Genomic DNA, 14,766 nt, shown 5'->3' with positions numbered 1-14,766 from the left:
ACCAGCAATGAATAGAGACTTTATTCGAGTATTTATAAGTTATTTTTCCTCAGCAAATCTCTTCGCCAAAAATAGCCAATCTGCTTGCTCACAAAGCATCACAATGTGACACATTGTGAGCTTGTAGATCTGCTATTTTCGTCAAATGTTCACCTACACCTACAGTGTGTTTGCTTAATGCTTGCCTATATTATTATGACATGCTCAGAATAGGGGTGCTAGGGATCGATTGGTTAAATGCAAAAGAAAAATTAAGCCATGTCATTATTTATTGCCAATATTCTTGCTCAAAAGGTGCTCTCAGCTAATCCGTTCGTTCCTCTTTCAAAATTGGTCTCTTATTCCAGTGGTTCTCAAACTGAACTCCCCAGGGTTCCTTGAGGGGTTCCAGAGGGTCCCCAACAAAATGAGTTCATAGAGCATCAAAAGTTTAACCACTTTAACCATATACATTGGCTATTTGAAAATAGCAGCAAGCTCAACAAGCTCACAAAGTCTCGCGATGCGACATGTTATGAGCTTGTTGAGCTGCTATTTTCAGAAAATAAAATCTTGAAAAAAATACATTTTTGTATGGGGATCCCTGGCACAAAATATTTTCGTATGGGGGTCTGCGGCCAACTACATTATTAATTTGGCGGTCCTTTACATGAAAAAGTTTGAGAACCACTGTCTTATTCTATTATTAAGATTTTTGCCAGGTGTGTCAACGCCTCTACAGGTGGATAGGATATGCTAATGCTTTCAACCTGAACATTATTGAAAGGGCCATTATCTCCAGTCACAGTGTTCTTTGTTGTTCCATATATTCAATCTGCCTTCTATTATATATACAGTGGGGAGGGTCCTCTCTCTGGAGGAAAGTGAGAAAGGACGGCCATAAAAACATGAAAAAAGTGCTAGAGGATGTGAAGAATGGGCACTTGGGAGAGGCCCATGGCCGGGTTTGGGGGAGGGGTGCAGAGTTCAACGGCCTGTCTGGCCTTCCCCTCATAGCTTTCATGGAGCCCCGGGACCAATGGGACTTGTAGTGCATTTTAATCAAAGGCAGAACTACATTTTGGCATTAACGGCATGTCAATTAAAACATGAATCTATTAGGGCCATAGACCCGTTTCTGTAATGGTTTTGGATATACGTTTATATAATAATATCTATCCATACATGGAAATGGTCAATCTAATACTTTCGTATAACCTACAATTCCCATAAGGCATTGCGTTTCAGGCGCAGGCCCAGTGAGTGCGGACGGGGAGATCAGATAGGGGTGGAAAAATGACTAGAGGGAGGTTAGTCTCTGGAGGGAAATTTTTACTTTTATTACAATGGACTATACAGTATTTCCACGATACGCGTTATTTTTATTGTGTGTGATCGTGGATGTGCGTAAAACGTGATCGACCCTGGTGAGTTTGGAGGAACTCTTTATCTTTTACAGGCGAGAAGACATCTGCGTTGTGAGCGATCAGCGGCCAACAACATCGGTATAAAGACATAATAATGCCGCGGGACAACAAAACGCCTCTTATCCAGAAGATCGCCAGACAAGCTCATGTCACGTATAAGGGCTTCAACCCCTCCGTGGACGCGGACAACAAGGTCTTCCTGGACAAACAGGGCGAGCTCAACGCGCTGGTGACGGCGGTCAGGGCTGCGGACCTGAAGATCGAGCCCCGGAATAATAAACCGGGTCCCATCAAGGACCAGGAGGACCCCAGTGCGGGCCCCCCGGTCACGTACATGCACATCTGCGAGACGGACGGCTTCAGCATGGGGGTGTTCCTGCTGCGGAGCGGCGCCTCCATCCCGCTGCACGACCACCCGGGCATGCACGGCATGCTGAAGGTCCTCTACGGGAAGGTGAGCGGCGGCGGAGACCGGAGAATAGCAAAACGCTCGCCCCAAAACACAGTCGCCCCAGGGAAAATCCGAGCGGTATTCATCTGGTATTCCTAAATGTAACCTCAGTAAACTATCTATGCCTAAACCTAACCTTGTTCTTAAACTTAACCTCAGTAAACTATGCATAAATCTAACCTAATTCTAAAGTTGGGCGCAGTAAAACTGTGCCTAACCCGGCCTAAACTTATTTCTAACCTTATCCTCAGTAAAACAAATACAAGAACCGCTGGTCTGCGAAAATAAATGGGGGCGAGCGTGTTTTGGGGCGAGGCTTCTGGTTACCGTGGTGAAAAGTAACTAAGTACATTTACTCAATTACTGTGCATAAGTACAATTCGGAGGTACTTTTACTTTACTGGAGTATTTCCAATTTTCAATATTTTCTATTCTACATCTCAGAGGCAAATATTGGACTTTTACTCTACTACAATTATTTGATGATTTTAGTTAGTTACTTGTAATTATTATTATAAAACATGCATTAACCACTTCAACCCTATACATTTTGGGCATTTAAAAATAGCCGATCTATAAGCTCACAATGGTAGATCTATTTTCAAAAGGATTTTATACATTTGAAAACGTGTGAAATGGGACACTGCATAATAACTACTTTCTACTTTTGGTACTTTAAGTTCATTTTGATACCAGTACTTTTACCCAAGTGAATTTTGAATTCCAGACATTGACTTGTAACAGAGTATTTCTACATTTCAGTATTCATACTTTTACTTTTAGTAAAAAATGTGAATATGTTTTCCACCACTGAAGGTGAGCATCAGGTGCTTCGACAGGCTGGAGGCTGGTGCTGAGGCTGATGATGACGTCAACAACAGTGACCGGCCGCTCTTCGACCCTCCGGTGCCCGGCTCCCAGACCGACTCCCTGCGACGCTCCGTGCTCCGCTCGGTGGGCGAGTACTCGGAGGACAGCGGGCCGTGCGTGCTCACCCCGCTGCGGGACAACATCCACCAGATCGACGCGGTGGACGGCCCCACCGCCTTCTTGGATATCCTAGCGCCACCTTACGACTCGGACGACGGGCGGGACTGTCACTATTACAAGGTGTTACAGACAGTGGCGGCGGAGGGGTCAGAGGGCAAGCCACGGCAAGAACAAGACGAGGGGGAGAAGGAGAAAGAGCTAGGAGAGGAGACGTGGCTGCTTGAAGTGCCCCAGCCGGAGGATTTCTGGTGCGGTGGAGAACCCTATCCCGGCCCCACTGTTTCTTTCTGAATATAATCTACGAGGGTTGGGGGGGGTGGGGTTCTGGTCACAATATAGCCTATATAAATACCCCATTTCAAGTGAACAAGTGTTGGATTGGGATTCATGGACATTTCGGTTTAAAATGTTGTGGTAGGCTGTGGTATAGCCCATTACTAAACAGTGGTTCTCAAAGTGGGGTCCAGGGGTCCTTGATGGGGTCCCAGGGGGTCCCCAAGCAAATCGGGGGAACAGTTTCTCTATCGTTTCACCAGCTAGATGTTAGCCCAATGACAGAATGTAACAATGTGTTTCACATGCACACACAAGGTCATACGTTTCACTCTCTCCACTGTTCTCTATGACAGTTAGATTCACTAAACATTCCTCTGATGGGGGTCCCTGTCGCAAAGTCTTTTCAAATGGGTGTCTGCACCCTGATACATTTCAATATGAGGGTCCTTGACATAAACATGTCTGATTTACCTGTGTACTAAAGAAAGACCATTAATGATTTGCCTTCCAGAGGTTTCAGACAAGCATCATTTGGAATTGAGCGAACATAAATTAGATCCATAGTGTGTTTTGCAGGGACGGGACATCTTTTTCAAATTATTAGTCAGGTAAATAAGCATTCACTCTCTGCAGCACCAAAAAGAATGAGTGCCAAAGTATGTAACTTAAGCGTTGCTCTCCAGCTGCCTTATGTGAATATTGAATGTATACATGTAAAGATTTCAATTGATTTCTGTTGTACACTCCCACAGCTTGTTGCAAAGTGCACGCACTACATTATGATATTCTTTATTTTGATTTTTTTGTGCTTAATTTATTCCAAACAACAGGGTTCCTTCACAGGTGTGGAATGTATAGAATTGCATTTGCTTTAATTTCACACCTCTGAAAATCTGGCATTTGTGCAAAAGTCTGGAAAATATGTAAGCGGGAACAGGGGGATATCCAATTAACCACTTAAACCCTATTACTTCATCATCATACGTTGAATAATGTAAATAATAGCCGATCTACGAGCTCACAATGTGTCAGATATTTTTTTTAAATTTCACTTAAAAAGTGATTTCACAATTGAAAATGTTGCCTATGACATTCCCAAAATATGGACGCCAGGTTGAGAGTGGTTAAGATACACACACGTAACTGGACATTTTATGCATTTGTCAATACTGTTATGTCATGTTATATCTATTGTTGTGAAGACAAATCTCAGTAAAGTGTTCTGATGCAGAAGGTAGCATTCATCATATTGAACAACAGTGGTGGAAGAAGTATTCAAACTTTTAGTGCATTAGTAATGCATTAACGTGTTCATCACTATATTATGTGTTGCTTGACCTAATGATACATCACAATTTATCAGTCATTCTATATTATATTATATTATATGATATTCTATTATTAAGACAAAAGTATTGATAATACAAATCTACAAAGTAACTAAAGCTGTCAAATAATTGTAGTGGAATAATATATAATATTTTCCTCTGGGATGTAATGGAGTAGAAGTATAAAAACAAATTAACAATCAAGTAAAGCAAATGTACCACAAAACTCTTAAAGTACAGTGCTTGAGTAAATCGTCTGTCGGGTGGAAACCAAAACGGTTACTTTTCAGGATTCAAATTCAAAAAGCAAAAGTATCAGATCCACAAGCTCGAGCTTGTGGATCTGATACTTTTGTGTGATGCTGTAGTATGATCAAGTAAGGCGTTAATTTACGAAAAAACACAAAAAGTTAAAATATGAAGATAAGCGGTTTCTGCCCGATAGCAACAAAATGTATTTAGTTACTTTCCACCACTGTTGAACAATGACAATCAGATCCAGAAAAAGTTGGTAAATGTGTAGGAACCCTAGAGAAGAATGCTTATGTTAAACGGTCATTGCAGTTATTCTTGCTTGTTATCTGTCTATGTTGCATTGTTGCAATGTATGTGTTATGAAGTCTATAGCTTGAGTTCACCTATAGGCCTGTATCTGAATTTTATATTGTCCGACATCTATCTTTAGTCTTTGAAGGTTGAGAATGTAGATTCTCTCGTGTTGAATGTATACGTTGAGCAATAAACTTCTAGATTCATTATTTGTGGGAGATCTCATTTCATGTTGTCACGTAAGCCCCAGGTACTGTACGTTTTATTGGTGAACTACATTTTTAGGGTGCTGAAACGTGTGGTTGGGTTTCTCTACTCTATTTAACGTCAATGGAGTCATGTTTTCTCTCTGAATCCCTCTTTAGCTCGAATGTGTATGATTAAAACGATTCACTTAAACCATAACATTTAAGCTTATTGTTTGATTAATATTCGATACCTTATTCTATTATTGCATGAAATGTGAAATAGCAAGGATTTGATTAGAGAGATCTGACACAGACCTGGCCAGAAGGTTGTGTTCTCCAACCTTTGCACCAGATATCAATTTACTTCAAGAGCCTGCAGTAGTCAGCATCTCCTCCCTTAGTCCAACCCTGCCCTGCTTCCATTGTACCGACACCATGATCATGATTAAACTGGATGTTTTTCATCAATCTTATTTTGGTTTTATCCCATTTAATAATTACCATTATAATGGCACGTGGTCAGAAAAACATATGGACTGTGCTGCAGCATGTGTGATGAAAGCATGGACAAAAGATACATCATAAGCAACAGGCAGGATGTGAATCTATTTTTGTCAAAAGTGTTTGGCCCGATGGACTGGGCTATACTTCAGAAGTGCTGCTCTTGGGGGTTAAGTCAAGTGAAGCTGGGATCAAAATGAGGTCAGAGGCAACTGCTAAACATGACCGCTAAATCTGCTGTCCTCTGTTTCAATCCTAATCTGAAGTCATTTATCTGCATTTGAAGACATTTCCAAAATAATGTGCATCCACTTTGGCGAGATTTCTTTACCCAAGGTTTATCGTTCAGTATCTCTTAAGGGGATCCTGCCTGTAAAAGTTAGTTTGAAACCTTGAAATCAGGCCATACCACAACTTGCCCAAATAATGCAAGGTATCTATAATTGTGTAAGTAAGACGTGTCATTCTTTGAAATGGTGTATCTCATTCTGCAACAGAACTCTTTGTTTTAATTTACAGTATGGGGTTTGAAGCGTGCTCCTCATTCATCGTAGCCTCTCTGTTAACTTGTGTGACAAGATGGACATTGTTCACTGTGTGCGCGCTGAGCAGCAGCTGTGGAACCACTGAGGGGGCATCTGAAATGAGCAATGTGGCATTTTGTCAACTGGAGAATTCAGAGGGCATCTGAGGAAGATGAAAAACTCAGAGGGCACGGTATAAAAGTGAGGGTGAAATGCGCTATGACGACACAATGGGGAATGAAAGGAAAGAAAGGAAAAAAAGATGACAGGAGTATGATAGAAATTAAAAGATAGAAAAGAAGTTCAGATGTATTTGGGATGTATGTAACTAAAGGTCCCCAAGTCCTGGGAAGTTCTAAGAAATCCAGAAATCTTGAATTAATAAAAGTTGTAAATGTTAAGCTTAACTTTTCATACACTAAACAAAAATGATAGTAAATAGCACTAAAAGGGGTTATTTGTCTCATAATCAGAACCGCATTTATTTGGTGCTACATAGCACCTGTCTTAAAGGTCGAACTAAGCTGAAGAACCAGTACAGAACCTATAAAGAAAAATAACCACAGGGGCTTGCATGAATGGATGAACAAACGAGATTCTCACCATCCCTATACTATAATGTAACCGCAGCCGAGGGAACAGGCTTGGCAAAATCAGCGTGTGTGGAAAGAAGACTGTTGAGTTTGACTCTAGTCTGGCACTGTGATTAACAGGTTATTTGTAAAGCAGTGGTGCTATATAGGACCTCAACCACCCCAAAGAACCACCATTTTTTAGGTAATTTATACCTGGAGCATTGACAACAGCTGGCTGAGAGATAGGGAGAAGAGAGTATTCTCTGTCCCATTGCCAAACATCATGTCCTGTTTAAGTGCCCTTGAGCAAGCAGTGAAGCACTAAAGAAAACACATCCTCCCTGCTCAGTCACTGCAGGTTGTCAGTTAAATGGCCACAAAGGTATGTAAAATACCCACACTCATGTAGCATATCTGAAATACTGTGTGCATATCAAGCCAAATTCATGGGAGTTAGAGACTGTCTGACTAGCTGCCGCTCTGCTGAAGGCCCTGCATGTGGTTCTCTCACCCCTTCAACCCTCGAGCTGTGGCTCCAATTAAATACAATTACGGTCTATTACCAGTGTAAAAGTTTATCAGTTCTGTACATCAGTATGGGGGATATACTGTATTCATCTTGTGGCACAGCTCAAACAATACACACCATTGTGTTGCCAGCCACAAGTAGAGATGTCAGAGTTGATATGTGGCTTTTATCCCATTGTGTGCCATTCTGAATGCATGAATCCGCATGAAGGATCTATAAGTCCCTGTTTTGAGGGTGTCCCTCGTGTTCTGCATGTTATCAAGCAGGTATGGTGCAAAAGTGTACATTCACCAGGACAAGTCGACAAGACAAGACATAACTGCACCAGTGGATCATTACTACTAGCTTATAACAAATTCTAATTTGTTTAATATATCGCAGTAGACTCTTTTTTTAGCACTAAATTAACACTGGGTTTATAGTGTGCTGAACACATCGATCCAGGCATAACTGAACACCAGTGTCAAAGTCTCCACTTTTGACACCAAGCTTTCAGATTGGGGTCCGCAGCCAAATAGTATTCATTTTGGGATCCCTGACATGAAAAAGTTTGAGAACCCCTGTTATATAGGGCACAGGGTCATTGTCAGCTAACCGGAGGCAGCTAATTATTAGGAAGAGGAAGCATTATGAAAAGGAGATTGAAACCAACTCTGAAAATTGTGTCTACAATTGAACTCTTGAGTTTAAAAATGGACCTGGACGGATGGACGGATTGCATGTGTAGACTGTGTGCCCTCCATGTTTCTCAAAGTTAAGTCAAGTCTTTACGTACTCTTTTAATTGTGTGCAGTGGTGGAAAGTAACTAAGTACATTTACTCAAGTACTGTATATAAGTACAATTTTGAGGTAATTTTACTTTACTTGAGTATTAAAAAATGTCAATACTTTCAATACTTTATCCACGACATCTCAGAGGCAAATATTGCACTTTTTTCTCCACTACAATTATTTGAAAATGTTATTTACTTGTTAGGCCTACAGATTTAGATTATTATTACAAACTATGTTAACCACATAAACTATTTTATACAATATTTTATAAAATCAAACTTTTGAAAACAAATCATGCATACTTTTACTTTTGTTACATATTCATGCCAATACTTTTACGTAAGTCAAATGTTGAACAGGCCTTAATTGTAACAAGAGTATTTCTATACTGTGGTATTGCTACTTTTACTTAAGTAAAACATTTGAGTACTTCTCCCACCACTGATTTGTGCATATCTCTTACTATGTATTGTAAACTAAAGACTTTGGGCCGAGGGGCAGCAATAATATAGGCCTATCCAGCACGCATCCATGAACAGGACATACACTGAAAAGTGCCAGTGATGTGGTTAAGAAATGATCACCATGGGATATACCAGATCTGAGTCAGCAAAAGATCAGGCAGAGGAAAATCATGACTCATCAAAAAAACTAAGACAAATGAGATCCAAAACACAGCATTAAAATGAGCATTACAAAAGGATATGCTACCTGTAGCCTACATATCAAAGAAAAATGATAACCATCAAACTGGAAAATGATTTCTCTATTTTGGAATGAAGCATATACGCACTCTTCTAGTGTCACTTGGTTAGCCTTTGTGGTAATATTTTAATGTTTTGTTTTATTTTTTCTTGATTTGCCTATTTAGCCTATAGGCTATACCAAGGGGTGTTAAGGTAGATACATTTTTTTTCTATTATTTCTATTAATTGCCATAGACCATTTCTAACAATTTTGCTTTGCTTTATAGGCACATAGTGTGCATTTATCAGATGTTATAATAGGCTATAAATATTTGCCTCTGAGATGTATTGGAGTAAGTAAAAGAATTGGAAATACTCCAGTAAAGTAAAAAAGATTACCTCAAAATTGTACTTAACGTAAGTACAGTAATTGAGTAAATGTACTTAGTTACTTTACACCACTGTGTGTGAGTAGGTATTAATTTCCGATATCTAGAGCTGCTTGTGCAGCGTTCTGTGATAAACAAAACAGTGAGTGGGCGCTTCTAGCTTTGGTGAATACTCTGACTCACAATAATGAGTGACTCACCGAGGGATTTGCCCTCTTTTATTTTCCAATATCAACACCGGATAGCTTGATATCGTTTTGTTGCTGCTCTTGTTGAATTCAACAAACAGCAACAGTTGTTAAATATAGTTCACATATTAAAGAGTAGAGATGTGTGTGTGTTTATCTTTTTTAGAGACACAAAGCACAGAGAGCGCCATGGTGAGCTGATCATTTCACATTTTTCACACGGATCAAAAGTTCGAAGTTGATCGACTTGATTCGAGTAGCACACTGTTTCCCAAACAGTGGGTCGGGACCCATTTGTGGGTCGCGGGTCCATTTTTATTGGTTGCGAGTAAATATTCCCTTTATTTTTTCTACATTTTGTTTTTAATTGTTTCAAAAGTTTTTCAAATGTCCCCCCCCCAAAAAAAAAATCTTTTTTTTTCATGAATTAAAAACAAATTCAGACATTATTTTTAATTATTTTGATAAATAGCCAACCAAAAATCTAATAAATTCCATAAATTCGAAAACAAATGTTTAAAAAGTAGTGAAAATAGCAGATCTACAAGCTGGCAACATGGTGCTAAGCCTGCACTGTGAGCTTGTAGATCTGCTATTTTCACTAGTTTGGGTCCCAGACTCCCAGGCAAACGTCTAATTTATCTTTTTGTTCTAAAGCTAAAGAGTTTGGGAACCGCTGGACTTGTAGAATAATTAACCAAACAGATCATAATCGTCATCATAATATTTAATGAATCTCAAAAACCACCACAAAACAAACGCCACGTCTGTATGAGTTGAAAGTTATTTACATTCCACATTGTTTTTTTACACACACCAACCACAACTTTTCAACAAACACTTCGAGTTACACACACGGACACAATGCGTACAAAAATATATAATATATTCAAACTTTCCATATTAACTGATAAATGTACATTATGTATTTAAAGCGTCCTTGTATCAGTCAGTGTACCAAAAAAAAGACATGAGCAAGGCACGAGAGGGGGGGGGGGGATAGGGGAGGGCGGGGTAGGTTGTTCCGTGGGGGTCAGTAGTTATTCTCCATTCAATAAATGGAGGATAACTACTGACCCCACGGAACAACGTAACCGCACTCCTATAGGCTAACAATCAACAAACATGTTATTAAGACTGTGAACACATTGTCAATTCAATAATTTAAAACACACGATCCTCTCAAAAAGTTATTGCAATTATTTCACATCATGCAGCGTGCACGCTGCATGCACGCTAAAACGTCGGGCAGCAACACTAAACTGGACTCTTATAACTCAATGCCCCTTTTTAACGTATTATTATGAATTAATGGCTATTTACTCGTATTACTTCAGTAGACTATGCAGACAAAGTGCATCCGTGTCATTTAAGACCCGACTCAGTACACAGTAACATCCTCAGTGTTAAAAGGAATAGTTCACCCAAAACATTACTTATTTTCTATCATTTACACACCCCATGAAGCCTTGAATTCATGGAGATTCTTTTGTTTTTGTCGCATTCCTAAGCCAATAATTTGATCATCAAATTATTGGCTCAGAAACGCAAAAAAAAAAAAACAATCTTCATGAATTCAAAACTTCATGGTGTGACATTGATAGTAAGTAAGTAATTTTTGGGGTGAAATACTCCTTTAATTTATGTCCAAGAGTGGTTCAAATGGTCCGTTTGTACACTCTTGAAGATAAATTAACACAGTATTTTACTCAGTAGTTAGAAGATGTCCTGTTACAAATTGAGTGCGCAATTACGCACAGAATCCAACGTCCTTGAACCCCCGCCATGTGCAGTGGTGTAAAGTAACTAAGTACATGTACTCAAGTACTGTACTTAAGTACAATTTTGAGGTATTTTTTACTTTACTGGAGTTTCCAATTTGCAATACTTTTACTTCTACTCCACTACATCTCAGATACAAATATTGTGCTTTTTACTCCACTACAATTATTTGAAAACTTTACTAGTTACTTTGTAAAACATGAACCACTTTAGCCATGGCTATTTGAAAATAGCCAATCTACAAGCTCACAACATGTCACAAGCGACACTTTGTGAGCTTAGATCTGTGAGCTTGTGAGCTTGTAGATCTGCTAGTTTCAAAGGATGTTTATACATTTGGAAACATCTGAAATGGGATATTGTGCATAATGAGTAGGCTACTTTTACTTTTGGTACTTTAAGTATTTTGATCCCAATACTTCTGTACTTTTACTCAAGTAAATTTGGAATACTGAACTTTTACTTGTAACAGAGTATTTCTACATGATGGTATTGACACTTTTACAGTCAAAAAAATTGAGTACTTTTTCCACCACTGTATTTTTGCTCAGTAGCTTAGAACGTGGGAATGTCCTGGCGCGCAATTACGCACAGAATCCAAAGTCCTTGAACCCCCGCCATGTGTTTCATGTGACACCACCAGTTTGCAGATCTCACCCCAGCAGTGTTTATATGCCAACGGTCTCATCACAGAGCTATTCATTATTCGACAGTAACAGTTCTTACTTTGGGGGGTTAGTGTAGCTACAACAACAAACACCAGACCCTATCACTCTATGAACAAATCCCGGCGGTTGTCGTGCTGATGCCTCCTCCGGACGATCGCTCCAGCCCGGAGCCGGTGGATGAAGAGGACGACGAGGAGGAGGAGACGGTGGAGGACTTCCTCTCCTTCTGCCGCAGGTGGATCTTGGTGTGTCTCTTCCGCTCGTCGCTCCGCGCGAACTTGCGGCCGCAGAAGTCGCAGGCGAAGGGCTTCTCGCCGGTGTGCGTGCGGATGTGCGTGGTCAGGTGGTCGCTGCGGCTGAAGTTGCGCATGCAGATGCGACACTGGAACGGCTTGTGTCCCGTGTGGATGCGGATGTGTCGCGTCAGCTCGTCGGAGCGCGAGAAGCGGCGGTCGCAGCCCTCGGCCGGGCAGGGGTAAGGCCGCTCGTGGATGGGCGTCTTGCTGGGTCTGTTGGGGTACTTGCGGGGCCTCAGGATGGGCCTCAGGGGCAGGTTCTGCGGGCTGTACGCCGAGGGGAGCCCCCGCGGCGGCCCGCCGCCCTCGGACCCGACGCCGCTGCCCGGCCCCAGCGTAAAGTTCCTGATGGTGTTGAGCGGGGTGAGCGGCGGTGGGACGCGGAACGAGTCGAGGGGACAGCCGCCGAACGGCTTGCGGTCCGGGATGCCTCCCTGCATGTCCCGCTGACACGCCGGCTGGAAGAAGCTGGAGTAGTCGGGGATGATGGGGAAAAGCCCCGGCGCGTCCGAGGACGGCTTGGGGGAGGAGTAGGAGGGCGGCGGGTACGAGCCGATGGGGCATGTGGAGGTGGCCAGGAAGGCGGAGGGGTCCTGGTAGACCTCCCCGCAGCCGGTGGAGTAGGGCGGCGGGGGCGAGTAGAGGTGGTGGTGGTGGTGGTGCTGGTGCTCCATCTCCGCCTGGTTCTGCGCCGCCATGGTGCAGCTCAGCGCTCCTCCGCCGGTGGAGAAGTGGTTGGGAGAGCCGGAGGACGCGGGGGAGGAGGACGCCGAGGAGGAGGGATGAGGAGGAGGAGGCGGCTGGCTCATGCCGAAGATGCCCGCCGAGACGATGTTGATGACCCCCTCGGGGTTCCAGTTGCCCGGGTACTGGGAGTCGATGGAGAACTTGCCCATGTAGGTGAAGGTCTGGTTGCGGTGGGACGGCGCCTGGCTGGAGAAGCCGCTGGAGTAGGAGGAGAGGTCCAGAGAGCGTTTCTCTGCGCTCATGTCCACCATCAGACCGTCTGCGGGCCAAAGAGGAAAGAAATCATTCATTATTATGAGGCTCCTGGAAGATGGGAACTATAATAACCCAATAACTGAAGACAAGAATGAGCCAGAGAAAGCGACCACATCAAAGTTCGTGTGTTCCTGTTATTACGCACACACACACGCACGGACTTCACCAATTAGTAGGCTATAAGGCGCACTGAACGAATTTTGGCTATTATTTCCTCCCCTACAAGCAGCGCAAATATATCATTGTGCACAACTCCAGAGAAAATGTTGTTTGAAAAAGAACAAACACACACATAAACTTAAGCCAACTGTGTGTGTGAAAAGTTTCACTTTTTATAAAATACTATTTTTATTGGATTTTTTGTAACATGAAAATCACATCAGATCAGAGTATAACCAACAACTATAAAATATAAAGAAAAGACAATGACAGATAATTCGGTAAATGTTTCAGATGAGTTCAAATAAAACGCATAAAAGTTTCACGTTTTAAACCAGATGTCATCTTTCTTACCTCCATTCATCTGGTCATAATGTCCTCCCAGGTCTCCGTTTGGAAAGATAGACACGGAGCTCGGTAAACCCGTCGCGATATCGTCCACCGAATACACGCTCTCGGCGCCCGCGGGATGATGAACGAATCCCCCGAGACTCACGGGCACTTTCTCCAGAGTTTTAGCCGTCATGTTTGTTTCAAATCTACCGATTCTCACGCGTTATTCTGAAAATAACGGTCTGTCAACCGCAACTTGAATGAACCGACTGGAGGTTTTTACAACCACTGCATTATAACTGTCACTGACTGAACCATTGGATGTGAACACAAGTCTTCTCCAGTGACATGCGTTCTGGTCTCACACACATACACACACAAACACGCGCGCGCACACACAGTCAGTGTGGCTTGGATCGGATGGGTGACAGACAGAGAGACAGTGAGTTCATAGGAACAGGGACAGTGGCACTGGTTTGTATATATGGGGAACCTTTTGAATGCGCCCCTACGTCATTGCCCGTACAAGGACCTGGGGGCGGAGTAAAAACAGGCGCTGCGAAAGGCTATTGGCTGCGAGGCATCCGTGACGACATCGAAGGAATCACTTGTCAATGGAGAACCCGCTTAGAGGAGAAAGCAAGCCTCCATCCAGTGATAAAAGGTTTGACTTTTTCCACTCAGGTTTACTTTGTAAAAGTGCATGATAGACCTGCTATAATATATGGCGACAATGTTGCCTTAGAAGTTTATGAATGTGGAGAAACAGAGCTTTAGTGCCAGCATGTGATATAATATCTTATATATTTCTGCAGTGGTGGAAAAAGTACTCACACATTTTACTCAAATAAAAGGGCTGTGTTCAAAATGTTACTTGAGTTAAAGTACAAAAGTATTGGCACTAAGAGTAAAAGTACTAAAATGTTTGAAAATAGCATCTAGCTCAATGCACTAGCTTGAAGATCTGCTATTTTCAAATAGCCTATATGTATAAAATAGGGCTGAAGTGGTTATGTTTCAAATAATTGTAGTGGAGTAAAAGTACAATATTTGCCTCTAAGATGTAGTGGAGTAGAAGTAAAAGTACTGAAAATTGAAAATACTCCAGTAAAGTAGAAAAAATACCTCAAAACTGTACTGAAGTACAGTACTTGAGTAAATGTACTTAGTT

General features: G+C 41.9%; 2 protein-coding genes across 2 annotated transcripts; one reads left to right on the top strand and one right to left on the bottom strand.

Moving 5' to 3' along the window:
- Positions 1-1,276: 1,276 nt before the first annotated feature.
- adoa (2-aminoethanethiol (cysteamine) dioxygenase a) lies at positions 1,277-5,405 on the top strand. Its single transcript, XM_084077935.1, has 2 exons — positions 1,277-1,860; positions 2,674-5,405. Exons 1-2 carry the CDS (start codon positions 1,501-1,503, stop codon positions 3,136-3,138), a joined length of 825 nt encoding a protein of 274 aa, XP_083934061.1. The 5' UTR covers positions 1,277-1,500; the 3' UTR covers positions 3,139-5,405.
- A 4,659-nt stretch (positions 5,406-10,064) lies between these two features.
- Positions 10,065-14,036, bottom strand: egr2b (early growth response 2b). The gene is made up of 2 exons (XM_084078557.1): positions 13,617-14,036; positions 10,065-13,107 (listed from the first exon to the last, which is right to left on the bottom strand). The coding sequence occupies exons 1-2, from the start codon at positions 13,786-13,788 to the stop codon at positions 11,912-11,914; spliced, it is 1,368 nt and encodes a 455-aa protein (XP_083934683.1). The 5' UTR covers positions 13,789-14,036; the 3' UTR covers positions 10,065-11,911.
- Positions 14,037-14,766: the final 730 nt, after the last annotated feature.

The sequence above is a fragment of the Gymnoscopelus microlampas genome (genome assembly GCF_963454915.1).
Source record: "Gymnoscopelus microlampas genome assembly, chromosome: 14".
NCBI lineage: Eukaryota > Metazoa > Chordata > Actinopteri > Myctophiformes > Myctophidae > Gymnoscopelus > Gymnoscopelus microlampas.
Note: the sequence above shows the minus strand (reverse complement) of the source record. Positions and strands in the feature narration are given on the sequence as shown.